This window comes from Ipomoea triloba, chromosome 13 (genome assembly GCF_003576645.1).
Source record: "Ipomoea triloba cultivar NCNSP0323 chromosome 13, ASM357664v1".
Classification (NCBI taxonomy): domain Eukaryota; kingdom Viridiplantae; phylum Streptophyta; class Magnoliopsida; order Solanales; family Convolvulaceae; genus Ipomoea; species Ipomoea triloba.
The window spans coordinates 29,620,883-29,648,376 of record NC_044928.1 but is presented as its reverse complement, the minus strand read 5'-3'; the positions used below and the strand labels follow the sequence as shown (position 1 = coordinate 29,648,376).

The 27,494-nt window shown below is 36.8% G+C and overlaps 7 protein-coding genes across 11 annotated transcripts in view; 2 read left to right on the top strand and 5 right to left on the bottom strand.

Moving 5' to 3' along the window:
- Nucleotides 1-110: 110 nt before the first annotated feature.
- On the bottom strand, nucleotides 111-2,906 carry LOC116001767 (probable L-gulonolactone oxidase 6). Its single transcript, XM_031241704.1, has 5 exons — nucleotides 2,839-2,906; nucleotides 1,565-2,278; nucleotides 1,225-1,480; nucleotides 1,039-1,140; nucleotides 111-936 (listed from the first exon to the last, which is right to left on the bottom strand). The coding sequence occupies exons 2-5, from the start codon at nucleotides 2,270-2,272 to the stop codon at nucleotides 221-223; spliced, it is 1,782 nt and encodes a 593-aa protein (XP_031097564.1). The 5' UTR covers nucleotides 2,273-2,278; nucleotides 2,839-2,906; the 3' UTR covers nucleotides 111-220.
- A 382-nt stretch (nucleotides 2,907-3,288) lies between these two features.
- LOC116001970 (probable L-gulonolactone oxidase 6) lies at nucleotides 3,289-6,539 on the bottom strand. The gene is made up of 5 exons (XM_031241954.1): nucleotides 6,378-6,539; nucleotides 4,808-5,539; nucleotides 4,469-4,724; nucleotides 4,283-4,384; nucleotides 3,289-4,135 (listed from the first exon to the last, which is right to left on the bottom strand). Exons 2-5 carry the CDS (start codon nucleotides 5,513-5,515, stop codon nucleotides 3,420-3,422), a joined length of 1,782 nt encoding a protein of 593 aa, XP_031097814.1. The 5' UTR covers nucleotides 5,516-5,539; nucleotides 6,378-6,539; the 3' UTR covers nucleotides 3,289-3,419.
- An 874-nt stretch (nucleotides 6,540-7,413) lies between these two features.
- LOC116001971 (probable L-gulonolactone oxidase 4) lies at nucleotides 7,414-10,432 on the bottom strand. Its single transcript, XM_031241955.1, has 5 exons — nucleotides 10,290-10,432; nucleotides 8,948-9,661; nucleotides 8,582-8,837; nucleotides 8,397-8,498; nucleotides 7,414-8,254 (listed from the first exon to the last, which is right to left on the bottom strand). Exons 2-5 carry the CDS (start codon nucleotides 9,653-9,655, stop codon nucleotides 7,539-7,541), a joined length of 1,782 nt encoding a protein of 593 aa, XP_031097815.1. The 5' UTR covers nucleotides 9,656-9,661; nucleotides 10,290-10,432; the 3' UTR covers nucleotides 7,414-7,538.
- A 510-nt stretch (nucleotides 10,433-10,942) lies between these two features.
- Nucleotides 10,943-11,800, top strand: LOC116002471 (probable histone H2AXb). The gene is made up of 2 exons (XM_031242617.1): nucleotides 10,943-11,228; nucleotides 11,421-11,800. The coding sequence occupies exons 1-2, from the start codon at nucleotides 11,019-11,021 to the stop codon at nucleotides 11,640-11,642; spliced, it is 432 nt and encodes a 143-aa protein (XP_031098477.1). The 5' UTR covers nucleotides 10,943-11,018; the 3' UTR covers nucleotides 11,643-11,800.
- Nucleotides 11,801-13,332: 1,532 nt separating this feature from the next.
- On the top strand, nucleotides 13,333-14,574 carry LOC116000988 (early light-induced protein, chloroplastic-like). Its single transcript, XM_031240871.1, has 2 exons — nucleotides 13,333-13,598; nucleotides 14,003-14,574. Exons 1-2 carry the CDS (start codon nucleotides 13,452-13,454, stop codon nucleotides 14,456-14,458), a joined length of 603 nt encoding a protein of 200 aa, XP_031096731.1. The 5' UTR covers nucleotides 13,333-13,451; the 3' UTR covers nucleotides 14,459-14,574.
- A 1,730-nt stretch (nucleotides 14,575-16,304) lies between these two features.
- LOC116001610 (heat stress transcription factor A-6b-like) lies at nucleotides 16,305-19,851 on the bottom strand. Of its 4 annotated transcripts, none has more exons than XM_031241499.1 (3): nucleotides 18,958-19,851; nucleotides 17,082-17,866; nucleotides 16,305-16,570 (listed from the first exon to the last, which is right to left on the bottom strand). In XM_031241499.1, the coding sequence occupies exons 1-2, from the start codon at nucleotides 19,285-19,287 to the stop codon at nucleotides 17,123-17,125; spliced, it is 1,074 nt and encodes a 357-aa protein (XP_031097359.1). In that variant the 5' UTR covers nucleotides 19,288-19,851; the 3' UTR covers nucleotides 16,305-16,570; nucleotides 17,082-17,122. The 4 variants fall into 4 exon arrangements, with proteins under 4 accessions (XP_031097359.1, XP_031097357.1, XP_031097358.1 ...); XM_031241497.1 differs by having other exon boundaries at nucleotides 16,305-16,607; nucleotides 18,958-19,850; XM_031241498.1 differs by having other exon boundaries at nucleotides 16,305-16,581; nucleotides 18,958-19,850.
- Nucleotides 19,852-23,531: 3,680 nt separating this feature from the next.
- LOC116001611 (1,2-dihydroxy-3-keto-5-methylthiopentene dioxygenase 2) overlaps nucleotides 23,532-27,494 on the bottom strand; it is a 5,532-nt gene continuing 1,569 nt past the window's right edge. Inside the window, exons 2-7 of one of the 2 annotated variants that reach the window (XM_031241500.1) lie at nucleotides 26,909-27,020; nucleotides 26,602-26,696; nucleotides 26,385-26,499; nucleotides 26,182-26,306; nucleotides 24,059-24,129; nucleotides 23,532-23,882 (exon numbers count right to left, since the gene is read on the bottom strand). In XM_031241500.1, the coding sequence (XP_031097360.1) occupies nucleotides 23,816-23,882; nucleotides 24,059-24,129; nucleotides 26,182-26,306; nucleotides 26,385-26,499; nucleotides 26,602-26,696; nucleotides 26,909-27,020 (585 nt within the window). In that variant the 3' untranslated portion in view covers nucleotides 23,532-23,815. Of the gene's footprint in view, nucleotides 23,883-24,058; nucleotides 24,130-24,615; nucleotides 24,741-24,818; nucleotides 24,934-25,035; nucleotides 25,131-25,342; nucleotides 25,485-26,181; nucleotides 26,307-26,384; nucleotides 26,500-26,601; nucleotides 26,697-26,908; nucleotides 27,021-27,494 lie in introns of those variants that run through there. The other variant, XM_031241501.1, reaches the window with a different exon arrangement.

Sequence of the window (27,494 nt, the reverse complement as noted above, 5' to 3'; positions counted from 1 at the left end):
GACGAGTTAGTGTGTACTGGATAAACCCTGCCATACTAACCAGAATCTGACCACAAAAAGATAAATCAACCTAGGCTGTCTACACATAGTTGATCAGTTCAGACTCTTTATTCTTTAAAATACAATACTTTGTAACTATGTTCAGACTCTTTATTCTTTAAAATACAATACTTTGTACTTGTACATTATTGTATATAGTAATATAGTATTGAACACAAGATTAATTGGTATTGATCTTGGTACAAACTCTAGCTTTCTTGTACACTTTTCCTGGTTGACAGAAGTATCCTTTACTAGGAGCACAATGAGAATCCTCTGAACATATACACAATCCTTCAGAGGCACAACCCTCCTTTGTAATGGTTAATCCATCTTTGAGACCAAGAATGTGATCACTCCAATCGCTTGAAAACAGCCCGGTAGGATCATACTTTTCCTTAACTTTCAAGAACTCCCTATACTTTGCATACTTGTTGATTGCGCCTAGAAACCCCACGTTTCTGTTCTTACCCCAGTGGGGCAAGGCACCATACTTGAAGAACCCGAGCTGCTCGATCTCTTCCAGGACATCTTGGTAAAGCCTCGGGGCCAATGGATCCTTGCTTCTGTAATAGGTGAAGTCAAATTCCATGGAGTTGTCTTGTTTCCCTAAGTAGGCGCTCGAAGCTGTCATGTATCTCATGATGACGCCGCCATAGAGTCCTAGAACGCACATCGCTTTTGGCTCCAAATTTGCCAACTTTTGCACATCTTCGATGAAACCCTTCACCTTGGACAAGCTAATGCTCAATGTAGTTTGGTGAAAAAATGATCCCTTGACTCTAGGGTCCCATGGACAAACAGTTCTTAATTCGTCCTCTTTGCTGTCTAGGCAAGAACCAGATGATTGCATTCGATTTTGATATCCAATCACGGGATAACCAGTAAACTTATAACCTGTTTATGTTACGAAAGATGGTTAGATTAAAATTCAGAAATGTTTTTCCCCGAAAAACAATACATTTATTGTATGCATGACTAAGATGATGTAACAATCACCGTTGTTTTTCAATCCATTCCCGACAGCTTCAGTCGTGACTCTAGAGGTAATTGCATTTGCGCATTTTCCATCTGCATCATTTCTTGATTCCTGAATTTCCTCTGCACAAACAAGATAACATATTCAGAAGAGAGTATGGCTGAAATCTTGAATTACTAGCATCCACACACAAATTTTAAGGTAACCTGCATTTCGATTTTCTGCCAATGAAACTGAATCTGCAGTCTGTAATGCCAAGAAATCAAAGAAACCGTCACCCGGTGTGTTTGTTGGGACACGATCATCAACACGATAGAGAACTCTGTGCTCACTTGGAAACCAAGTGATGTCACCAAATTCATGTTGGGACCCGAACACGACTGCTTCATCCCCCAAGTTTGCATCATCCTTCCCTATGTAGGTGATGGACCGTTTGAACATTGGTTCCAGTTTCAGAGTCACCTTTTTGATACAATTTACACCACAATTCACTGTGTTAATGTGCATTTATTTCATAATAATAATAACAATGTTGGCATTAGGTACCTGTGAAATCACTCCAAGGACTCCAAGGGAGACCCTAGCTGCATTTATCTCGGGGTCACCTTCTTCGAGTTGTCGGACAGTTGCATAACCCTCTTCAGGTGTAGCAGGAGTGACAATCCGAATACAGACCACATAATCATGAACAGCACTCCCTAAACCCCGCAATGTGCTCCCATGTGCCCCGGTACTAATCAACCCTCCTATTGTCAAGCCCCACCAATATGGCGTGTATGGCAACGCCAACCCGACCTTGGCAGCCTCATTGATCAGTTGTTGGAGGGTCATTCCACTATCTACCGTCATGGTCATGTTCTCCTTGTCCACTTTTACTATCTGATTAAGGTATTTGGTACTAATGAGAACACTGTTGTCATCTCCATCTCCAGGGCATGCCAGCTTAGGGATACTTTGGGAGAACCGAGTTGTGGCCTTCATTTTCCGCTTCTCCTTGGTTGCACGGGCAACAATGGCAACAAGTTCCTCTTCTGTCTTTGGGAATTCAACACTGGCTGCTCGACAGATTGTGCTGTCCGGGAACGCACTGTACTTATTGGTGATGGTGCAATTTTTGGCAATATTGGTGCAGTTTATGGGATTCTCAGGGGGGCTACAATCCACCAACAAGATCATCATGAAAAAAATATACCACATATTGCCATTGAAATTGCCCATTCCTATTTTGCTTGGGAAAATATCACTCTTCATCATATCCCTCTGCCAAAATAGTCATTGTGGGCACATTTGTTTCTCAGTTATCACTCAAAACTGTTGAGTTAAACAATCTGAGTAAAGCAAACAAACTACAGAGGTATACTAAGTCATGCTCGACACTATAAGGACCAAGAGGATGACAATAATCGAACTTGTAACCTTCTGGTACGATAGTCATGCTCTACCTACTCGACCACCCTTTCGGGTCAATTCTTATTATATCTTGTTTATACTATGGAATGCACATCCTTTTATACAATTTCTTCATACAGAACCCTTTTTCTACACTGTTCTTTCCCCCCATTTACTTATATTGAAATCATTATTGAAATCATTATATTCATATCAATAATAAAAACCAAAACCCATATCCTTCCTGCTGGCAATCAGCTTGTTAGATATAAAGTCATTAACTTTTCAGGTCAGTATATACCCATGCAATGAACAATCGGAATTAACAAACACAATTTTAACTTATTTAAAGAAAATATCTGGGTTTGAAGTGTCATCGTTTCAGAGCTAAGAGTGTAGATACTCACTAGAATGGGGTTAATTGTACGTACCTTCTCGTCTTGCTAGATACCTTGCCAAAACCTGAAAGAATTGAGAGAATGAAGAGACAATTGAATGGTGAGGGATGATTTTTTCTGCAGAAGGAGAGCTCTATTTATACACCCAAAATGCGAACTTTTCAACATATGCATGTGAAGAGCCATGTGACTGTGAGGTGGAGATAAGATGAGATTATGAAGAATGGAGAGCATGTGATTGTGAGCCATGGATACCTGTTTCTGTAATAGATGAAGTTGAAGTCGAAGTCGAAGTCTATGGAATTGTCTTGTTTCCCTAAGTAGGCACTTGAAGCTGTCATGTATCTCATGATGAATGCACATTGCTTTTGGCTCCAAATCTGCCAACTTTTGCACATCTTCTATGAAGCCCTTCGCTTTGGCAACTGGTACCTGTGAAATCACTCCAAGACTCCAATATACTTCATTTTTTACATAACAAAGTGGGCCACTATTTTTATTCATTCACTTTTATTTATCCAATAAAATTTATACACGTGGCGGGAGTTATACTCCATGAGAGTACATATATCATTTTCCCATATACATATAGTAATATAGTATTGAACACAAGATTAATTGGTATTGATCTTAGTACAGACTCTTGCTTTCTTGTACACTTTCCCTGCACGACAGAAGTATCCTTTACTAGGAGCACAATGAGAATCCTCTGAACATATACACAATCCTTCAGAGGCACAACCCTCCTTTGTAATGGTTAATCCATCTTTGAGACCAAGAATTTGATCAGTCCAATCGCTTGAAAACAACCCGGTAGGATCATACTTTTCCTTAACTTTCAAGAACTCCCTATACTTTGCATACTTGTTGATTGCGCCTAGAAATGCCACGTTTCTGTTCTTCCCCCAGTGGGGCAAGGCTCCATACTTGAAGATCGCGAGCTGCTCGATCTCTTCCAGAACATCTTGGTAAAGCCTCGGGGCCAATGGATCCCTGCTTCTGTAATAGATGAAGTCGAAGTCTATGGCATTGTCTTGTTTCCCTAAGTAGGCGCTTGAAGCTGTCATGTATCTCATGTTCACGCCGCCATATTGTCCTAGAACGCACAACGCTTTTGGCTCCAAATTTGCCAACTTCTGCACATCTTCTATGAAACCCTTCACCTTGGACAAGCTAATGCTGAATGTAGTTTGGTGAAAGAATGATCCCTTGACTCTAGGGTCCCATATACAAGCGGTTCTTAATCCGTCCTCTTTGCTGTCTAGGCAAGAACCAGATGATTGCATTCGATTTTGATATCCAATCACGGGATAACCAGTAAAGTTATAACCTGTTTATGTTACGAAAGATGGTCAATAGTAAAATTCAGCAATGTTCTTCCCCGAGAAAGAATACACTTATTGTATGCATGACTATGATGATGAACTATATATTTCAAATTAATTCACACAAGACTATATATATGTGTAACAATCACCGTTGTTTTTCAATCCATTCGCGACAGCTTCAGTCGTGACTCTAGTGGTAATTGCATTTGCGCATTTTCCATCTGCATCATTTCTTGATTCCTGAATTTCCTCTGCACAAACAAGATAACATATTCAGAAGAGAGTATGGCTGAAATCTTGAATTACTAGCAACCATACACAAATTTTAAGGTAACCTGCTTTTCGGCCTTGTGCCAATGAAACTGAATCTGTAGTCTGAAATGCTAAGAAATCATTGAGACCGTCACCCGGTGTGTTTGTTGGGACACGATCATCAACGCGATACAAAACTCTGTGCTCATTTGGAAACCAAGTGATGTCACCAAATTCATGTTGGGACCCAAACTTGATTGCTTCATCCCCCAAGTTTGTGTCATCCTTGCCTATGTAGGTGATGGACCGTTTGAACATTGGTTCCAGTTTCAGAGTCACCTTTTTCATGCATTTATATCAGAATTCACTCTGTTAATGTGCATTTATTTCATAATAATAATAATAATGTTGGCATTAGGTACCTGTGAAATCACTCCAAGAACTCCAAGGGAGACCCTAGCTGCATTGATCTCAGGGTCACCTTCTTCTAGTTGTCGGATAGTTGCATAACCCTCTTCAGGTGTAGCAGGAGTGACAATCCGAATACAAACCACATAATCATGAACAGCACTCCCTAAACCCCGCAATGTGCTCCCATGTGCTCCGGTACTAATCAACCCACCGATTGTCAAGCCCCACCAGTACGGTGTGTATGGCAACGCCAATCCAACCTTGGCAGCGTCGTTGATCAGTTGGCGGAGAGTCACACCACTCTCTACTGTCATGGTCATGCTCTGTTTGTCAATTTTTACTACCCGGTTAAGGTAATTTGTACTAATGAGCACACCATTATCACCATTAGGACACGCCAGCTTAGGGATACTATGGGAGAACCGAGTTGTGGCCTTCATTTTCCTCTTCTCCTTGGTTGCACGGGCAACAATGGCAACAAGTTCCTCTTCTGTCTTTGGGTATACAGCGCTGGCTGCTCGGCAGACTGTGCTGTCCGGGAATACATGGTACGTATTGGTGATAGTGCAATTATTGGCAATCTTGGTGCAGTTTAAGGGATTCTCAGGGGGGCTACAATCCACCAGCAAGATCATCATCATCATGGAAAAAATGTATAGCATATTGTGCCTGAAATTGTCCATTCCTATTTTTCTTGGGAAAATAGCAGTCCTCATCATCCTGCTAGCTGCCACAATTTAGCACTTCACATCCCAATCACCATGTAACAGGTACAAACATAACCTAATTAGAAAATGCCTAACAACAGTTGAATCATATAGCTTTAACACATCTTTGAAATTGTCTTCCTGTGATAAACACAACTTTGGTGTAGTTTTTAGTTTTTCCAAACAATACAGGCAATAAGAGAGTTGGTCAATTATTAGCAACTTATGCTAGTTTATCTCGTGGTCGTTAGACGGCGGAATTTATCAGTGTACGCCCTAATTTATCTCCTTGTAATTCTAAGACGGCGGGATTTACGGTGTACAGTCTTGAGTAGTAAGCTAACTAACCTAGACTAATTTATCTCTTTATAGTATTTTGCCGGCTGACTAACCTAGACTAGTTTACTTCTTTATAGTACTTTGCCGGCTGACTAACCTAGGTTAGTTTACATTCTTATAGGACTTTGTCGGCTCACTAACCTAGGCTAGTTTATCTCTCTATAGTACTTTAAGGACTGACTAACTTAAACTAGTTTACCTCCTTATAGTACTTTGCTGACTATAGTCACAAGGCGAGGTTTACTTTGTGTATACCATATAATAGCAACAGGTTTTCATCGTCACTAAAAATAAAATATATCAACAAGAAAACCAAAACCCTTATCCTGCATGCTGACAATTAGCTTGTTTGATATAAAGTCATCAACTTTTCAGCTCAGTAGATACAGATTTGATGAACAATAGAGATAAATAAACAAAATTTAACATTTATTTAAAGAAAATTCACTCCCATATCTGGGTTTCAGGTGCAAACATTTCAGAGTGAAGAGTGCAGATAATAGCATTCAGTATAATGGGCCGGGGTTAATAGTACCTTCTCGTCTTGCAAGACACCAGTTAGATAGCCAAGAAAGTTGCCGGTTTTATCATGTTTGTGAGTTTGTCTCGCTTCTCCGATGTTAATATTAAGATTAAGATATATATATGCGCAAAAGATATTGCTTTGATCCGTAAGAGTTGACTGATAATCTTTAAAAAAAAAAAAAAAAAAAAAANCTTTAAAAAAAAAAAAAAAAAAAAAAGTTGACTGATAATCATGGAAAAGATTAAGATATATGCGCAAAAGATATTGCTTTGATCGGTAAAGAGTTGACTGGTAATGATGGAATAACGAGTGTCGGTCGACAATGTATATTATCCACCATCGTGGAACTTGAATCAAAATAATAAATTACATCATTCATATTCGTAAAGTATAAAATTCTATAAAATTAAAGACAAAAAATACAACAAAAGATAAATATACATATTATATATTTACTTATTTTTTAAATCTGTTTTCAGTACAAAATTTATGTTTATAGGCACAGAATTTCACAATATAAAACAAAAAAATTCAAAACATAAGACATAACTGCTAATTTGTTTTAGCTACAAAATTAATACTATTTAAGATACAGAATTTCATAACACAATATAAAAAAAATTCACAACGCAAAACACATACACATTGTTAAAACGACGAGATAGGAATTCATACTTGTAAATTTACCATATATCTTTGAATTAAAAATGAAGAATTGATTATTATTTTGGATGCATATTTTGATGATAATATTATTAATATCCGATCTTTCACCCAATCTTCTTGTGTGACTTCAATCCAAGATAAGGTGGTTTAGGAGATCACCATCATTCATTGCAAAAGACATGGAAGAAAGAACAAAAGACATTAATAAGTGGAAGATCAAGTAATAAGATATGTTTTCAACAACAACAAAAAAAAAAAAGAAAAAAAAAGTAATAAGATGATGGTGATGATGATGGAGGCAAATAATGTAAGTGAAAGGTAGACAAAATGCAAAAGAAAAATGATTTGGAAAGATTACCTGCATCATCAAGATCAGGCATTGGAAAATAATAGAGGTAAAGAGTGGTATTTTCAATGGTCTTGATTTCAACAAGAAGATAAAATTTTTGCACATACTCATATTTTCTACTCCCTGTGACATGGAGTTGCTTAATTTAATCAATATTAATTGGTATTGATCTTAGTACAAACTCTGGCTTTCTTGTACACTTTTCCTGGTTGACAGAAGTATCCTTTACTAGGAGCACAATGAGAATCATCTGAACATATACACAATCCTTCAGAGGCACAACCCTCCTTTGTAATGGTTAATCCATCTTTGAGACCAAGAATTTGATCACTCCAATCGCTTGAAAACAGCCCGGTAGGATCATACTTCTTCTTAACTTTCAAGAACTCCCTATACTTTGCATACTTGTTGATTGCGCCTAGAAACCCCACGTTTCTGTTCTTCCCCCAGTGGGGCAAGCCTCCATACTTGAAGAACCCGAGCTGCTCGATCTCTTCTAGGGCATCTTGGTAAAGCCTCGGAGCCAATGGGTCCTTGCTTCTGTAATAGATGAAGTCAAATTCTATGGAGTTGTCTTGTTTCCCTAAGTAGGCGCTTGAAGCTGTCATGTATCTCATGACGACGCCACCATAGAGTCCTAGAACGCACATCGCTTTTGGCTCCAAATTTGCCAACTTTTGCACATCTTCTATGAAACCCTTCACCTTGGACAAGCTAATGCTGAATGTAGTTTGGTGAAAGAATGATCCCTTGACTCTAGGGTCCCATGGACAAGCGGTTCTTAATCCGTCCTCTTTGCTGTCTAGGCAAGAACCAGATGATTGCATTCGATTTTGATATCCAATCACGGGATAACCAGTAAAGTTATAACCTGTTTATGTTACGAAAGATGGTCAAAGTAAAATTCAGCAATCTTTTTCCCCGAGAAAGAATACACTTACTGTATGCATGACTATATTGATGAACTATTTCAAATCAATTCACACAGGGCTATAAATATGTGTAGCAATCACCATTGTTTTTCAATCCATTTCCGACAGCTTCAGTCATGACTCTAGAGGTAACTGCTTTTGCGCATTTTCCATTTGCATCATTTCTTGATTCCTGAATTTCCTCTGCACAAACAAGATAGAATATTCAGAAGAGAGTATGGCAGAAATCTTGAATTACTAGCAACCATACTAAATTTTAAGGTAACCTGCATTTCGATCTTCAACCAATGAAACTGAATCTGTAGTCTGAAATGCCAAGAAATCATAGAGACCATCACCCGGTGTGTTCGTTGGGACACGATCATCAACACGATACAGAACTCTGTGCTCACTTGGAAACCAAGTGATGTCACCAAATTCATGTTGGGACCCAAACATGACTGCTTCATCCCCCAAGTTTGCGTCATCCTTCCCTACGTAGGTGATGGACCGTTTGAACATTGGCTCCAGTTTCAGAGTCACCTTTTTCATGCATTTATACCAGAATTCACTATGTTAATGTGCATTTATTTCATACTAATAATAATTAGGTACCTGTGTTAATGTGCATTTATTTCATAATAATTAGGTACCTGTGAAATCACTCCAAGGACTCCAAGGGAGACCCTAGCTGCATTGATCTCGGGGTCACCTTCTTCGAGTTGTCGGATAGTTGCATAACCCTCTTCAGGTGTAGCAGGAGTGACAATCCGAATACAGACCACATAATCATGAACAGCACTCCCTAAACCCCGCAATGTGCTCCCATGTGCTCCGGTACTAATCAACCCTCCTATTGTCAAGCCCCACCAATATGGCGTGTATGGCAATGCCAACCCAACCTTGGCAGCCTCGCTGATCAGTTGCTGGAGGGTCACTCCACTATCTACCGTCATTGTCATGCTCTGCTTGTCAACTTTTACTATCTGATTAAGGTATTTAGTACTAATGAGAACACTGTTGTCATCTCCAGCTCCAGGACACGCCAGCTTAGGGATACTTTGGGAAAATCGAGTTGTGGCCTTCATTTTCCGCTTCTCCTTGGTTGCACGGGCAATAATGGCAACAAGTTCCTTTTCTGTCTTTGGGAATTCAACACTGGCTGCTCGACAGATTGTGCTGTCCGGGAATGCATTGTACTTATTGGTGATGTTGCAATTTTTGGCAATATTGCTGCACTTTATGGGATTCTCAGGGGGGCTACAATCCACCAGCAAGATCATCATGAAATAAATATACCACATATTGCCACTGAAATTGCCCTTTCGTATTGTTCTTGGGAAAATATCACTCTTCATCATATCCCTCTGCCAAAATAGTTATTATGGGCACATTTGTTTCTCAGTTATCACTCAAAACTGTTGAGTTAAACAGTCTGAGTAAAGCAAGCAAACTACACAGGTTTACAAAGCATTTAGGCTACTTCAATATGACTAGGGCACTAAGTAAACTCGTTCCTATATAATAATCTGCAAATCACATTACCACACTATGAAGATCAAGAGGATGACAATAATCGAACTTGTGACCTTCTGATAAGAGATTCATGCTCTACCCATTCGGTCACCCCTTTTAGGGCAATTGTTGTTATATCTTCTATATACTAGGGAATGCACATCCTTTTTATACAATTTCTACATACAGAACTCTTTTTCTACAGTGTTCTTTTTCACCCATTTACTTATTGAAATCATTACATTCATATCAACAATAAAACCAAAACCCATATCCTTCCTAGTTCCTGCTGGCAATCAGCTTGTTAGATATAATAAAGTCATGAACTTTTCAGGTCAGTATATACCCATGCAATGAACAATCGGAATTAACAAACAAAATTTTAACTTATTTAAAGAAAATATCTGGGCTTGAAGTGTCATTGTTTCAGAGCTAAGAGTAGTGCAGATACTCAGTAGAATGGGGTTAATAGAAGTGTACCTTCTCGTCTTGCTATATACCTTGCACCCAGTTACATCGCCGAGAACGTTGCCGCTCCGATGTATTGACCGCTTGAAATCCTTAGCAAAAGCTCAAATATGGTGATAAACCGCAGTGCTTTATTCCTGTATTGTGACATTAAGATTTAGATGATAATGAAAGAAAAAATAAAAAGAAAAGATGATAATGAAAGATGATAAAAGGTCAAAAGATACGGCCTATATGGGTAACGATTGATTGGCTAGTGGATTGTCCAAGTTTGACCTCAAATGTTTTTTTTTTTTTCCACATTTTTGGGTTTTGGTGGCGAGGAATTTGTTAGTATTATATTATTCAAATGCATCGGAATAATAATACAATTTTAAGTTGCTATCCGAATTTGAACATTGATCTCTTTTTTTAAATATTGCATACTGAATTAAGTCAGGGCGAGTATTATTTTGAGATACTGGAATGACATTCTAGATATTAAATAATTACGTTTAATTTTTTAGTTTCTAATGATTTTTGAATTATTTTGAGATAAGAGGGAAATTAGGGAATTCAAAATAATTCGCGGCCTACTGCCAAGCTGGCGATTCGTGTGCCCTTTTCTCGACCAATCACAGCACGCTACCGTTAGCTATATATACAGTTCTCCCGTCTGCGTTAACAGCATCGCTACAGAAAAGGCGCATTATTCTTCAAGCAGTCACGAGATTTGATTAGGGTTTTTGCTGAACTGAAAAAATGAGTTCAAGCGGCGCAGGAGCGGGAAAGGGTGGCGCCGGAAGAGGCAAGCCTAAGGCGTCGAAGTCTGTGTCCCGATCGTCGAAGGCGGGGCTCCAGTTCCCCGTTGGTAGGATCGCCCGTTTCCTCAAGGCTGGAAAGTATGCCGAGCGTGTCGGTGCCGGAGCTCCGGTGTATCTCTCTGCTGTGCTCGAGTATCTCGCCGCAGAGGTATTTTTTTGCTCTATTCTATTGATCGAATCCTGGTTTCTACTGAATCCGATTCTGTTCGTCTCGATTGTTAAGCATATGCGTTTATATGTATTCCTGTGTTTGCTGTAGGGTTCTGTGTTTATTCATTGATTTGTTCGCATGAATTGTGTTTGGATTTTGTTTATTGAATGCTCTCGTGTTGCGATGTAGGTTTTGGAATTGGCAGGGAACGCAGCAAGGGACAACAAGAAGAATCGGATTGTGCCGAGGCATATTCAGCTGGCTGTGAGGAATGATGAGGAGCTGAGCAAGCTTTTGGGCAATGTGACGATTGCTAATGGTGGTGTGTTGCCTAACATTCATCAGAATCTGCTGCCCAGGAAGGCTGGCTCAGCCAAGGGTGACATTGGCTCTGCTTCTCAGGAGTTTTAGGGGTTTAGCTGATAGAAAGTGATAGTTGGACTTCTGTAAAATAGCTGTTTTTGTGCTCGGTTTATTCAATGACTTTATATGATATAAGCAATTCAATTGCTGTTTTGGTTCAAATGATGCTGTTTGATTTCAAGTACTTTAGAGTTTTTGATTGCAAATTCATTGGGTTGATTGTCTTGTTTCTATGTTAATTCAAATCATGGTTCAAGCATTTGGTTTGGGGTTTATTGGCATTACTTGAAATTTAATGTGTTTACACAAGTTGGTTAACTCTGAGAATGCTGTGAATCTGTGATGCATATGCAAGATGCTGTCAAAATGCAGTGCTGTGGGCATGGTGAATGAATGACTGTTCTTTGTACAAAAAAGTCTATTTGTTACTTAATATATAGTGCTATCTTGATTTGATCTTAAATGTACTATTAGTTTCTCCTTCAGTTTTGCTGGTTTTATAGTATTATTGTTCTGGGTTGTCAGATTGTGTGGAGCTTCATAGATGTTGATGGAGCTTCCAAACTGTCACTATGATCACATTGTTCAACTTGATTTTAGTGGTGCTTTCCCTTATTTAATTCATTGGCATGTAAAATTGCTAGTCTACTTTCAATTTGCTCGTATATCTGTCTTACTCTATTACTTGAATAACATTGTGATTGTGATTTGAGAAGTAGTTTCATTTAGTGCAATAGTGCGTTGCAGGTCAAGATCACAACTCAGTTGTGCAGCAAATTTGAAAAGATTATTAATCTCTGCCAATGAAATATTTAAAGGTGTGTGCTTGACTATCCTCATGGAATCATGGGTATCCTGCCATTTGTTCTTGAGTTCTCTTTTAAACCTTGCAGTTGTTGTTCTTGCATATACAGTTCAGATGCAGAACTTAGAGAAGGGAGACTGAAACAGAATTGATATAAAATGGCCATTTCATAGTTTCTGATTAGGCTAATTGCTGAGTAAGATGCTTGCTTGCTTGCATATTCTTCTGATGTTGCAAAACCTGAAAAATGGAAACTGAAGTGCAATTGTGTGGAGTTCAGGCATATGAAGATGTTTCTCTGTTTCATTCTAGGTTGAACTACTTTTGTTGCACTCCCGTGACTCTTTAAGAGAATTTGCACCATTTGATGCCCTAACATTTTTTAGACATATATTTAGAAACCAAAGTTTTGGGCTTTATTTAAATGTATAAAAGAAATATCCTTATTTAAATGTATAAAAGAAATCTATGAAAGTTAATAACTTTGTTTTGTTAGTAGTGTCAGAGTGCAAGGTTTAATTCTTATTAGGGAGGTATAAAATTGTTCTATTGTTACGCATAAACACTTCATACATTTGTAAGATTTACCTCTTTCGTCAAAATTCTAGATGATTGATGGTGAAATTCACTGAATTGGGTGCAATCATTTTGTAATTCATTTTCAATTGCAGTACACGTTTTAATATGCCAAATATATGAAATTTAATCATTTACAGGTCCGCAGGATTCTAGGAGGTTCTGGAGACCCAAATTTCCTGGAATATGAGAAGGCCACATCACCTGCTAAATCCTTTGTCCACACTTTATACTTCACGTGAATGGGGGTTCTTTTGTGGCCCAGAGCCTCATTACGTGGATCCAAAAATGTCCACCCCTTCTTGTCCTCTCTCATCTCCCATGCACTATAAGTAGGCACACCAACCTCCACCTTTATGCAATAATACCATCAAGGAAAAGAGTCAATACACATACAGATTCTGATTCTGATCTTGCTTTCTTAGCTTCTGAGCTGTATAATAGCTATAGTTGTGTGTTAAACCTCTGCAGATTCCATGGCTTCAACTGTTGTGATGCAGTCAATCCTGGGAAGCCCAGTCACCAGCTTCAAGAACAGAAATGGGGTGAGCCAGTTTGTTCCTTCAAGCTACTTGCCACGCTTGCAGAGAAATCCTAACTTTCTTGTCAGGAGCATGTCTGAGGTATATATTCCTTTGCTATCATGTTCAAGTTCTTATTTGTTTGTTGAAATATTTCTTGCTTGATCCGATGCACTATTGCAAAAATCGGTTTAGGCACCACCTTAAGTGCTAGGTGTCCTTAGACTGTGGCGATTTTTCTCCTAAGGGCCTGCCTAGCCTAGCGTCTAACTCAGTTGAGTTAACTAGTCTATTTTGATCGGGTTAATTGAGTTAATCCTATCAAATCAGCCTTGCTAATTTTTTCCGCCTAGCGTCTAACTCAGTTGAGTCGGTGATTCCGCTGACGCCTAACTCCTCTACCGCTCAACTAGCCCCTAACTCCTCTACCGCTCGACTAGCGCCTAACGCTTACTATCTGATGATTCAAACGTTAATGGTCGTTTTCATTGGTGTTATTGTTGCAGGATGATGCTGGGAAAGAGCAACCAACCACGCCAGTGGTGGAGTCATCTACCACAGCGCCTAAACCAACACCTCCTCCTTCTCCTGCACCCAAAGTGGCGGCGAAATCTAGCACCAATCTCTGGGACGTCTTCTCTTTCAGCGGTCCGGGACCGGAGAGAATCAACGGGCGGCTAGCCATGATTGGGTTCGCGGCCGCCATGGGAATGGAGCTGGCCAACGGCAGCGATCTCTTTGCTCAGATTTCCAACGGCGGCGTCACGTGGTTCCTGGGCACCACCGCGCTGCTAACGTTGGCGTCGGTGATTCCGCTGTTCCAAGGCGTGACGGCGGAGTCGAAGTCGAAAGGTTTGATGACCGCCGACGCTGAGATCTGGAATGGCAGATTTGCTATGTTGGGTTTGGTCGCCTTGGCTTTCACGGAGTATGTTCAAAATGGTCCACTTTTGCACGTCTAAAACCCAGCCCCTACTGTAACTGGGAAACGTATTATTTGTATACACAAGCTTCTGTTAATATATATATATATATATATATATATATATCTACCAAATAAAATTATCAGTTGAGTATATACTTTGCCATAAGTCTTTACAAAAATTTTAGATCATATCATAATTTATGCTAGACCACCCACACCCCTACAAATTCAGAGTATTGGGCAAGAGGAACCAAAATGATGAGACCAGCAAATTTATGTGGGCCTGAAATGTATTGGGCTCACAAAAATGGCTTGCAGGTTTTAGGCTGTAAAATAATATGACCCAATTATAAGTAGAATTCATATCAGGAGCACTTAGTATACTTTAAGCATAGTGATGTGATGTATGACTTTATTAGCAGATCATGACAATGGCCATACTATACAATACATACAAATCATCTTTTTTGATGGACTGATGGCCCATCTGTATCATTCACCCCTTCTAATAATGCTCCAACTGTATCCCAAGGAGATATGTCAGTTCACCCAAGATTCCAAATTAAAGGTGATAATTTATTACAGAAATTAACAAAGTTTTTAATTAAGCGGTCTATTGTGATTAAAATCAATTAAAATCAAATTTGAGAGGTATTAAGGATGGGATATATAGTTTGTAAGTAGCTAGGATCATGCAGCGCACGTGCAACCCTATCTTCACAAGACAGAAAGGCAGGCATACAGATAGACAGATAGACAGACAATATTGTGAAGCCATTCAATTCCATCTCCACTTCAGATGCATGCATCATTCACTCATGCCATGCCCATGAAACTATGAATATGCCTGTGATATAGTGGGTAGAACATAATTTTCGTACTTGAATGTTACAACTTCAATTCTTATCAACAGTTTTTCAGTTGAGCTTGAATAAGGTTTTTGTAATGCAATTTACTCCTTATGCGTTTTTTACAAGTTATTACACAATTATGTATTGACATACTGCTTATCGTGATTTTGGTCCACGCATGGGCAGAGTTACAACGGGGTCAGTGGGGACAGCTGCCCCCCTTACCCCCTACCCCTTCATATATATATTTATATGTATATATCACATTATCAGTAAATTAATATTTATGTATAAAGTCATTTAAACTACGCTCAAATCATTGTTGTGCTACTTATAATTGAAGCATGTGCTTCATCTCAACTAAATGACTAAACTGATAGCTGGATTGCACATTTATGTTTATATATTATGTATGCTCAACGACCAATTATGTGCTCTAAATTAAAGCATTTTATCTAATTATTATATAATTTTGGACGCTTGGGACAAGTTGCATTAATAATGGAATTCCATTGCACAATTAATTAATTATTAATATCTAATTAAATTGTTGGTCGACATAAATATTGGAATATCGAGAATGACAATGATATATTATTATTGATGTAGATTCAAGAACATATACACTGTTTCCATTTTGACTTTCAGTTGATGCTGGAAGTGTGTATATATATATTGCTTTGTCCAAAAGTAGTTTCTCGACAAGACATTACACTAATTTACCAAATTAATTATTATATCGTATGTCGTATGCCATCTTAATCTCTGTCGGCCTAAGGGGTTCGCCAACCAAAACGACGTGGACCCATAAAGCAAACGATCATTCGAGTCGTCAAAGTTGAAGTCATTAGACTACTAGCTTAATAGGACTATTCATATATCAAGAAAAATATAGGGTTTATTTATTTTATTTTTTTTAATACAATATAGGTTTTTTTTAAAGGAACAATATAGGGTTTATTTAATATATTCTGTTTTTTTTTATAGTGCACATAAATCTCTTAATTTTAATCTCTTTTTAAAGTAATTGAGTTGGAGAAACAAAACTTAAAAGTTAATTAGACGTGATAGACACAATTAGACTGCACTAAATACATATATAACTAAGACAATTCTAGGTTGCCTAGGAATTCTAATAAATTAATTAAAGAAAAACACCAAAGTTGTTTTACATATGAAAGCCCTAGAAACGACAAGGTTAATGCAAGTTGATGATGTGTGTCTTTGGGTTCTGAATTCCCATCTCCCAAAAAGAAGAAAAAGCTGCTGTTTTAGACACTTCTGGACTTCCTTTTCCTCTGCAAGTACACTGTCATATAATTTGACAATATAATTCTATATAGGGAAAATTCATTAGTGCATGCATCTAGACAAGTCCAAATTTGAAAAAAAATTAAATCAAATCCTATGCTAGCAAAGAAAAGTCAGCACACATAATCACATCTCAACACCACAATCTAAAATTCAAATATTTTTAAAAATAATATAGAGATATGTAAACAATAAGATATACAGTCTCATTGTTAATTCAGCTTGAACTTTCATATTTTCTGATAAAAATAACACAGATAGTCACATTTCAATACCACAATCTGAAACTCAAATGTCGTTGAAAATAATATACGTAAATAATAGACATACAATCACGCTGTTAATTCAGTTTGAATTTTCACGTTATCTGATTAAGAAATCAGCACAGATAATGAAATTCCAATACTACAATCTGGAACTCAAATATAATCGAAAGTAATATACGTACATAATAGACATACAGTCTCGCTGTTAATTCAGTTTGGACTTTTGCATTACCTTACAAAGACACTGTGACTATGTCCATTTGCAAATGTTATTTAATCATCATCATATGCTCTATAATCTCCAAAATTGAGCAATCCAATCTCCTCTTCAATCAGCTTATTACTGTCATTCAACAAGTCCTCCCAAAACCCTTCATCATCAGGCCCCTTACCCCCTCCTCCCCCACCACATTCTTGATTCAAATTCATCATCATATCACCAGAACTCCCTGCAGGTTCTTCTTCCATGGACTTTGCAAGCTCTTCCAACTCCAAACTATCCATATCATACCCAGAAACACCTGCAAAATCATGAGCTTCTAAGCTCATATCATGATGATGAGCACTCAAATTGCTAGGGCCTTGATCAATAGGCCTCCTCCTCTTATTACTAATGGCTTCTGCAATCTCTTTTCTCCTCTCCCTTTGCTGCATTATCTGGTGCATGAACTCTGGGTTCCTCATCGCCTTGGCCAAGAAACTCATCATCTGCTGCTGCTTAACTTCTGTGCCTTTGATCTTTGCCTCCATGGCTTTCAGGTGAGCTTTTGTGGTTTGTTGGTTTTGTCTTAGCTTCACTAATTCCATCATAAGAACTTGCTTGTCGCGTTTTAACCGATCAATTTCGCCGTCCAATCCGAATCTTCCCACCTCAACACAACACTCTAAGGCTTGCCCAGAAGATTGGGTTTGTGGAGGTGTTTTCCTCCTCCTTATGGTTCTCAGTAAGTGCCTTTGCCCTCTCAAGAATCCTTCATTGGCAAACTCCCATTTGTCTGGATTAACCTTCCTGAATCCCTGCATAATAGATTTGGTTGTTTTGGTGAACTAATTAAACAAGATATTTTAGTCCAATTATGTTTCTGTCATGCTGGTATTGCCATGGAAACAAAGACAGATATTATGTTCATTGATAGTATTATAGTTAACCTATATTAGGAAACATTGTATCTGTCAAATTCACATATATATCATGCACTCATAAGATATTCATAAATATAACTGTTTTTTTTTTTTTTTTTGAAAGTATAACTGTTTTTTTTATTCATAGCCGCTGGTTAGATTAAAGCTTAGGATAAAAATTTGAGAAACATATCTTGAGCAATTAGCATCAAATAATGAAACCATTGAACAATTAAGATGTCTACAAATAGAAAAGTATGCATACCCAAATTAAAATCTACTGTCTCAAAAGACAGGTCAATTGATCTCTAAAAAAAAAAGACAGGTGAATTGAGTGTAATGTTATTCTTGTATCTAAAAATCACGAGTTCGATATTTGTCAATATTGTCTCAATTGAATCCTTGCAGGGATGCAATCTCCCTCGTAACCTCAAAAGAAAATTGACTAGATTATCATCTAGTAAAAAAAAATTAGTAAATTCTTGAACATTATGTATATTAGGGACAAACAAATCTAGACCTACAAATACATAGAATTAACTAGACTAGCATCAAATAATGAAACCATTGAACAATTAAGATGTCTACAACTAGAAAAAGTATAACCAAAATCTAATCTACTGCCGAGAAGAGTAGTCAAGTAAGGGTAGAGCGTAATTTTCGTATTTAAAGATCAGATTTTGATTTTTGCCTACAATATGCCACTATTGAATAGTAATAGTGGGATGGGTTTCCCTTCCCACCCCAAAAAAAAAAAAAAACTACTAGTATAGATTATTATCTAGTATCAGAAAATCTAGTAACTTCTTGAGCATTATCAATGTATATTAGGGGCAAACAAATCTAGAGCCACAGTACAAATCCATAGAATTAGCTAGACTAGATTCTTGATGTCTGAAAAGTTATTACACTGTGGTGTGTGTGTGTATATATGTTTATAACATACACTACATATATTTGTGTGGTTGAGATCAAGAAAAGCTTACATAAGTGTTGAGCTGGCGTACAAAGCTGGAGAAATTGCTGTGTTTGAAGTACCTAGGAAGGAGATTGGTGGCAAAGTTCCTGGGATCCCAAACAATGAAGCTGTTGTTGCCTCCACTCCAAGAAATGATGTCGTTGGTTGTCGGATCCTCCACAAGCTCATAAGTTTTTGTGAGGAATGGTGGAGGGCCAGTGTCATGAAGCCCCTCCAAGGGCTGAGGAACATCATGGTTATTATCCTCGGACATGTCGAAACAATCCTCGTTGACACACAAAGAAGAAGAACTCCACCCCATCATCTCCTCTTTCACCCTGCTGGCAAATGGATCCATGGCTGCAAATTCTTGGATTTTCTTGAATTGAACTCACAGGAACACAAGAAAAGGTAATGTTTTGATTGTCCCAGTGAGCTGGGGAAAACTTTGCTGGGGATTTTGGCTCAAAGGGTATTGGTTTCTGGGATTTTCTTGAAATGGGTATAGAGACAAGATTGGGATTAGTGATATATCATCAAGATTTAATCAGATGAACAACAAATGAGTGTGATAGAGAGAGAGAGAGAGAAGATCAGTCATTTTCCTAACTAGCTTTTCAAGAATGGATGAGTCCAAGAGAGTTGAAAATTGAGCAGTGTATGAATCAAGAGAGTAATGATAGGGTTTTGGGTATGGGGGAAATGATGAGACAAGATGAAAGCTTTGGGAATATGCTGCAATGGAGGATATAGAGAGAGAGAGAGAGATTAGTGAAATAGGTAGGTAGTGAGAGAGAAAATGCATTAGTTTATGAATTGTGTATGGTAGAGCAGTTGCCATGGTGCTTGAGATATTTTGAGCCCCCACACTCCTCTCCCTTTTCCTCTCACAATTTACTTTAACCTACTTTTGCAAAATCTATCTACACTTGTCCTTAGATCTCTCTCAAGATTAGCCCTCACGTATTAATAAATCTTTAATTGTATGGTCCATTTTATTTGTCACCATTAGGTAAAGTGACATCTCTTTATGAGTTAATTAATCCCATTTTTAATTTTCAGAATCCTGCGCACATTCATAAAATAAATTTATTCTTTTTACATTTATAAATTTTATTATTGATTTTGTGAAGAATTTTATTATTGATATGCATTCCAAACATGAAATTATTACACAACTATTTTTTTTTTAAAAAGGGTTATATTTTCTCTCAGTTATAAATGTTTGAGTTATGCCTTTTTTGGTGGGGAAGGGGGAGTGGGGAGGGATGGGGAAAATATGCATATTGTATCATTTTCTTAAATTACATTCAGAGTGGAATTAAATTCCAGAAAATTCTGGAATTGGAAATGGGGAAGTATATTTTAAGTGGAACCCACTGAAATTAAGAGTTTTTTTTTTTAATATAAAATATTTTCGAGTTATTAAATGTTTTTCCTTTGATAGTTCTGTTTATACTAAAACTTGAATGGACCACAAGCTGGGGATTTTATTGACAATGAAAATTTTGGTCACATTCTTTAAATCAAGAAATTTTATATTTCTAGATTTTTTTTGAAGGATAGGTAGGAGGGAACCATTTTTCCAATCTCACCTAATAGTCTTGTGAATAGAATGATAACTATTAGGAGAGCTCTTGAAATTAGTAATAACTCAATTTAGGGAGTGTTTGGTTGGTAGAATTAGGCATAACGTATGGGTATCAAAGTGATTGTTATTGTTTGGTTGATAGGTTTTTAGAATAATACTGTGGGTTTGGAATACCCCATAAATTGAAAAACTCATACTCTAATGAAATAAGGGTTTCTTTCCCTTCTTCATTTCTTCCCCAACTATTAATAATCATTCCCATTCCACCCTACTACCAAACATGCAAAATACTTTCACCAAAACCTATTACTCTTACCAAGTATTTGATACCCATATCGATTCTGATTCTTATGTGCGAACCAAACCCACCCTTAGAGTAATCAAATCTTAATTTAAATAATTCAATTCAGTCAAATTGATTGTTCTCGTAACTGCAGGATTTCAAGTTTAACTATTTATATTGATATTCTCGATTTGAGTTAATCAATTTTAGACAACCTAAGCGGATTTATCTTCTTGTGATTCTTTTGAATAGTAGGTACAAGTTTTTAGGTCAATCAAAGAAAAATATCTTGGCTTGCATGCCCAAGGGCATGAAAAATATCTTGGTAATTAAGCATTATAATAATCCTTAATCAAGCTAAAGCTAGAATGGGAAAATGCATGCATTATAAATAAATGACATTCATATAGTTGGGGTCCACTTTCTTGACAGCAATGGAGCCATATCATCTGCATCTTGTCTCAATATATGATAGTGTATTTACATCAAACAAATTCCTATATTATGAAATTAGTTCATGTGTGGCAATTTCTTTGGGAACGTGTGTTGATGTATGATTGGAATATTGGACAAGTAAATAAATTAAATAATGTCAAAGGTTAAAACAAATTTAATGATTTATTTTATTGATCGAGTATGATAAGGTTGGTTTGAAACTCAAACTTTTACTTAAAATCGATCAATTTTTATTTGAGAAATTTGTCCCGTCTTAATATGATACAATGTAACTAAGCACCTTATATTAAGAAATAAAGCACAAAAATTAAAGAATTTTTTTTTCCATTAGTTAAGTTTAATTATCATAATAAGTCAACCTAAAAATGAAAATTTTATTTAAAATCGATTAATCTTTACCTGAGAAACTTACGAGGCGTTGATATGATACAACCAAGTGCCTTATATTAAGAAGCAAATCACATAAATTAAAATAATAATTAATAATAATATATGCAATAATGAAAGCATAATTGGTCAAGGCATGTGCTCCAAAATTTGTTTGACCACAAATATGAGAAAGAGAAGGATCTCGTGCATTAATCATAAATAAATTCGACTCATCAATTATAACCTCCTTTCAAGTCATCACCAAGTCACAACAAATTAAGAAATTCAATATAATTCAAGAACTCGCGAGATTTATCGATTAATTATAACTCACCAATTAACTAATATATTTATGAAAGGGACCCACAATTTTTTAATGAATGTCCTTTGATTTTATGATATATAATTACAATGTACTATTTCTTTTGTAATCAAATTTGACCATATAATCATCTTTCATCACTTCATGTTTGTGAGAAAAAGCCAAAAATAGAACATTTTGGATAAGATTATTAGGTAGGAAGGTAGCCATGCTACATTTAGCCATGAATAAGCCATACATGACATGACAATTTATTATTAATTATTATTATTATTATTATTATTATTATTTCTTGGTTGACAACTTTTGTGTAGCTCAAAGTCATATTATTGTTATCAAGCAAGAAGCTAACACATGGCAATCTAGAAGCGGGAGTCAAACTCCCTTTAGAGCATCGTAATAGGAGAATTTTAAATATTTTTGCAGGTTGTAATGCTTATGTAAAGGAGAGTAGGTCTTACAAGAGAACCTGTACATAAGGAGAGAAGGTCTTCATTTTTTTATTCCTGAAACCTTTTTATTTTTCTCTTCTCCTCTCCTACTTGGCATCCTAAAATTTGTGCAAAAATCAAGTTATTAAGGATGCTCTTATGCTTTAATTTTTCAATACTAGAAAAAGTAAAATTATTAAGTATATAAATTAGAACAATCTTGTAACATCAACTACTTCAACTGCAAGCAAAAGTCAAATGTCATCATTAGGTTCTTTAAACACATGCAATCCCAAATATAGTGAGAGATAAGAAGAGCTCATCAATTTTTCAAAAAAAAAAAAAAACAAAGAAGAGCTCATCAAATGATTCAAATCTATATACTGATTAGCTTCTTTTTAAAGGTATAGTTTAAAATAAACTTAGTCATTTTTAAGAATAGCTTTTATAGCCTCCAAGTGATAAGAAAACATGGTACAAACACTATCCTTGTGAAATAGACCATAATATCTATCTCAAGCTTTATTACCCTTAAATCTTTAACTCTAAATTTAAGTAATAAATTTTTAAATCCAAACTTAAAGACCCATCACCGCTCATGCTCAAAGAATAGCTGATGAGATAAATTATAAGATATGTCTACATGAACTTATTAATTCATTTTAAGCTATAATAAAAAATTGTGTTGGTATAATTAGATGCGTTTATTACACTTTTCTTCTACACCTACAAATTCTATCCAAATTTATCCTTCTATTTTCTTTTCTCCCTAAGTTATTTATATTTCTACAATTGTAATTATTAATTATTTGATTGTATTAGGTGTAGTCATACTCTCTAAGCCAAGACAAATTATCAGAAAAAAATAATTAGAAAAAAACAACGTTACGCCAAAACGTGTCATCCACCTTATGGTGACACGTTAACCTATTGAAACAGAAGCTGCCAGTGTTAAGAAATTTGCTCAGGATAATATTAAAAACTCTAAAATACAACAGTTCACATCTTTATGCAACAAGTCCACAACCTCCAGTGTAGTCTCTATATAATTTCTTTATTATCATATTATAAACTCATAAAAGTTTCTAGCTTTTTTTTTTTTTTTTTTGAAATGTTATATAGTCATACATAAAGCCAACTCAACATCTTATATTCCATCACAAGATTACTTTTATTTGAAGAACAAAAACATCCTAAAAGGCCTTTGAAAATTCAACAATATTGAAAAGACACAGTTAATACTATTGTAAAGTGAATATGGTATTATACAAACAGAAGCAAAAGACACAGAACAGTCACCCATACAACCAAGGGTGGGATTATTATTATGATATTATTATCACAATAACAGATTTACCAGGTGGGATGGTCTAAGATTTCTGGGTTGTATAATAGGTAGAATGTTAAAGCTGCAGCAGCTATGGAGTATTATACTTAAGCAGCAGCATTAACTGCATGGCCAGTAGCATCATTCTGCACAAATGTTTCGACGTATTCTTTCCTGTGAAAAACAGATCACTTCTTCAATATCTAAGTAAAATGCGTCTGTGTTTAAACATGTTCTGAAGCGGGTACTAGCAGCAGGATCGGGGTAAAGGAGGCGAGGAGCAAAAATGGAAGATAGAAGAATGGAACTGGGAGAGGGATGATGAGATGAGTTCAGAAAGGCAAACGTACCTTGCAGGGAGATGGTCATGTGGACGGTTGAATGGGGTCCAGACTGGGTCACCGACAAAGAGCCTCATCGCCTACAAAAGAAGCGCGGTTTTAAAAAATGTTGCAAAATATGAATCCAAGATTGTAGTGATGCGGGGTAATCCCAGCCAAAATGGTTACGGATACAAACTTGCAACTACAAGGTCACAAGTTCGAATCCTAGCCTTCTTGGTTTGAGCCGATCAGCTATGAACAACCTAAGCTGGTTTACCTACATCCTTTGTCGACTAGGGTAACAAGGCAGGGTTTACCTAGTGCACACCCTCGGATAGTGGCTACAGGTTTCCCTCGTCACCCCAAAAAGATTGGGGTGATGCTGTGTTGGGGGCAGGGTATGTCCCTATTGGAGTATTGGATACTAACAATCAAGTCACATTATACACAACATCTAACAAATTATCAATGAACTAATATTGAATGTACACAATAAGTTTGAGTCCACAAAATTATAATGCTCAACTTGATGTTGCATAGATCTATAAAGGATTTAGTTTGAACTAAATGCTTATTAGATATACCTTAATGTAGTTGTTTGAATCAAGGGTAAAACGGTGATAAATTCCAGCAGGCAGAACAATCATTGCCCCTTTCTTCACCCAGATGCGGATCCATTCATCATTCTTGTCACGCACATCAAAATAACCTGTCATTGAAAGTATAAACGCCTTAGCAACTATAATATAGCCAGTGAATTAGAGCTATAAAATAACTCATAACCTACCACTCCCAGCAACGCAGTAGCGGATTTCCTCATCTGTGTGCAGATGCTCTTCAAAGAAGCTTTTGATCTTCTCTTCATAATTGGGCAACTTCTCAGGGCAAACTTCGCAGAAGTCCTGAAGAATACTATGGATTATCAACATGCGGGAGATTGAAAAAGAAAAAGGAAAAAATTCTACCAAAATAACAACATTTCCACCTTTCTTACTCTCACATACCATGTATGAATATCCTCGGGATTCACGGATTTTCTTCAACTCCTCATCTGTTTCATATTTGTCAGCATCCAACCTCCAGCTGAGCACTCCAAGCTCTAAGAATTACAAATACAGTAATTTATTATCATTTTAACAGTGAATTACTGTTAAAAGAATGAGAAGATCATAAAAACTCATTGTAAAGGTGAAATCTTTTGCATAATTTCATAGTTCTTCCAAACACATGACAGAGGGAGAAATGGGATGGAACCAAAAATCAAACGAATGCAGTTCTGCTGTTCCCATATAGAAAATTATCAAGACATACCAGCAAGTTTGTCTAGGGAGACAAACTGCTTTGGCTCACGGTGATGGGGAAGCCTCTGGTCTTCATTGCTATCATCCATATACCATGCCTGAATAATTTCCTCCCTGCTATCCTGCATGAAAACAGATATTGGAAAAAATAGAAACTACGTTTTCTTCACATTTTATTTCTGGGCTAAAACTTTCTAAAGCTGGAAAAGTACTCCAGAAGGTAATTTGCATAGGAGGAAAGCAAGCTATACATAGTGCTTGATTGAAGAGCCATCCATCATACAAAATCCCACTCAAAATTGAAATAGCAGATCGGCTCTGTCCAAAACATAACTCTAGGAGATGTAGGGTTGAGGAGGAAAATCAAAATAGCCATATTTTATAGAGAAAAATAGCAAACTTGGAAGGTATGCTGTATTCCCAACTAATGTTCGAACAAGCCTGCTACTAGAACAGTCACTAAAATGACACGGCTTTCTCTTACATAGATGTTTCAATGAGATGCTCTTAAAATACCTTAGGGCATCAATTGTATATGCTTAATAATTTGAGTTGACGGGTGTTCCATTTGAAAAAAAAAAAAAAAAAAAAAAAAAAANATAGTGGCTACAGGTTTCCCTCGTCACCCCAAAAAGATTGGGGTGATGCTGTGTTGGGGGCAGGGTATGTCCCTATTGGAGTATTGGATACTAACAATCAAGTCACATTATACACAACATCTAACAAATTATCAATGAACTAATATTGAATGTACACAATAAGTTTGAGTCCACAAAATTATAATGCTCAACTTGATGTTGCATAGATCTATAAAGGATTTAGTTTGAACTAAATGCTTATTAGATATACCTTAATGTAGTTGTTTGAATCAAGGGTAAAACGGTGATAAATTCCAGCAGGCAGAACAATCATTGCCCCTTTCTTCACCCAGATGCGGATCCATTCATCATTCTTGTCACGCACATCAAAATAACCTGTCATTGAAAGTATAAACGCCTTAGCAACTATAATATAGCCAGTGAATTAGAGCTATAAAATAACTCATAACCTACCACTCCCAGCAACGCAGTAGCGGATTTCCTCATCTGTGTGCAGATGCTCTTCAAAGAAGCTTTTGATCTTCTCTTCATAATTGGGCAACTTCTCAGGGCAAACTTCGCAGAAGTCCTGAAGAATACTATGGATTATCAACATGCGGGAGATTGAAAAAGAAAAAGGAAAAAATTCTACCAAAATAACAACATTTCCACCTTTCTTACTCTCACATACCATGTATGAATATCCTCGGGATTCACGGATTTTCTTCAACTCCTCATCTGTTTCATATTTGTCAGCATCCAACCTCCAGCTGAGCACTCCAAGCTCTAAGAATTACAAATACAGTAATTTATTATCATTTTAACAGTGAATTACTGTTAAAAGAATGAGAAGATCATAAAAACTCATTGTAAAGGTGAAATCTTTTGCATAATTTCATAGTTCTTCCAAACACATGACAGAGGGAGAAATGGGATGGAACCAAAAATCAAACGAATGCAGTTCTGCTGTTCCCATATAGAAAATTATCAAGACATACCAGCAAGTTTGTCTAGGGAGACAAACTGCTTTGGCTCACGGTGATGGGGAAGCCTCTGGTCTTCATTGCTATCATCCATATACCATGCCTGAATAATTTCCTCCCTGCTATCCTGCATGAAAACAGATATTGGAAAAAATAGAAACTACGTTTTCTTCACATTTTATTTCTGGGCTAAAACTTTCTAAAGCTGGAAAAGTACTCCAGAAGGTAATTTGCATAGGAGGAAAGCAAGCTATACATAGTGCTTGATTGAAGAGCCATCCATCATACAAAATCCCACTCAAAATTGAAATAGCAGATCGGCTCTGTCCAAAACATAACTCTAGGAGATGTAGGGTTGAGGAGGAAAATCAAAATAGCCATATTTTATAGAGAAAAATAGCAAACTTGGAAGGTATGCTGTATTCCCAACTAATGTTCGAACAAGCCTGCTACTAGAACAGTCACTAAAATGACACGGCTTTCTCTTACATAGATGTTTCAATGAGATGCTCTTAAAATACCTTAGGGCATCAATTGTATATGCTTAATAATTTGAGTTGACGGGTGTTCCATTTGAAAAAAAAAAAAAAAAAAAAAAAAA

Coding starts and splice junctions, on each gene's coding strand:
- LOC116001767 (XM_031241704.1), bottom strand. CDS start 2,272: ATGATGAAGAGTGATATTTTCCCAAGCAAAATAGGAATGGGCAATTTC. Junction 1,481..1,564: donor TCCTTGGAGTGATTTCACAG/GTACCTAATGCC, acceptor TGTATCAAAAAG/GTGACTCTGAAACTGGAACC. Junction 1,141..1,224: donor GGCAGAAAATCGAAATGCAG/GTTACCTTAAAA, acceptor TTGTTTGTGCAG/AGGAAATTCAGGAATCAAGA.
- LOC116001970 (XM_031241954.1), bottom strand. CDS start 5,515: ATGATGAGGACTGCTATTTTCCCAAGAAAAATAGGAATGGACAATTTC. Junction 4,725..4,807: donor TTCTTGGAGTGATTTCACAG/GTACCTAATGCC, acceptor TGCATGAAAAAG/GTGACTCTGAAACTGGAACC. Junction 4,136..4,282: donor GAATGGATTGAAAAACAACG/GTGATTGTTACA, acceptor TAACATAAACAG/GTTATAACTTTACTGGTTAT.
- LOC116001971 (XM_031241955.1), bottom strand. CDS start 9,655: ATGATGAAGAGTGATATTTTCCCAAGAACAATACGAAAGGGCAATTTC. Junction 8,838..8,947: donor TCCTTGGAGTGATTTCACAG/GTACCTAATTAT, acceptor TGCATGAAAAAG/GTGACTCTGAAACTGGAGCC. Junction 8,499..8,581: donor GGTTGAAGATCGAAATGCAG/GTTACCTTAAAA, acceptor TTGTTTGTGCAG/AGGAAATTCAGGAATCAAGA.
- LOC116002471 (XM_031242617.1), top strand. CDS start 11,019: ATGAGTTCAAGCGGCGCAGGAGCGGGAAAGGGTGGCGCCGGAAGAGGC. Junction 11,229..11,420: donor TCGAGTATCTCGCCGCAGAG/GTATTTTTTTGC, acceptor GTTGCGATGTAG/GTTTTGGAATTGGCAGGGAA.
- LOC116000988 (XM_031240871.1), top strand. CDS start 13,452: ATGGCTTCAACTGTTGTGATGCAGTCAATCCTGGGAAGCCCAGTCACC. Junction 13,599..14,002: donor TTGTCAGGAGCATGTCTGAG/GTATATATTCCT, acceptor TTATTGTTGCAG/GATGATGCTGGGAAAGAGCA.
- LOC116001610 (XM_031241499.1), bottom strand. CDS start 19,287: ATGGATCCATTTGCCAGCAGGGTGAAAGAGGAGATGATGGGGTGGAGT. Junction 17,867..18,957: donor TACGCCAGCTCAACACTTAT/GTAAGCTTTTCT, acceptor TCTATTATGCAG/GGATTCAGGAAGGTTAATCC.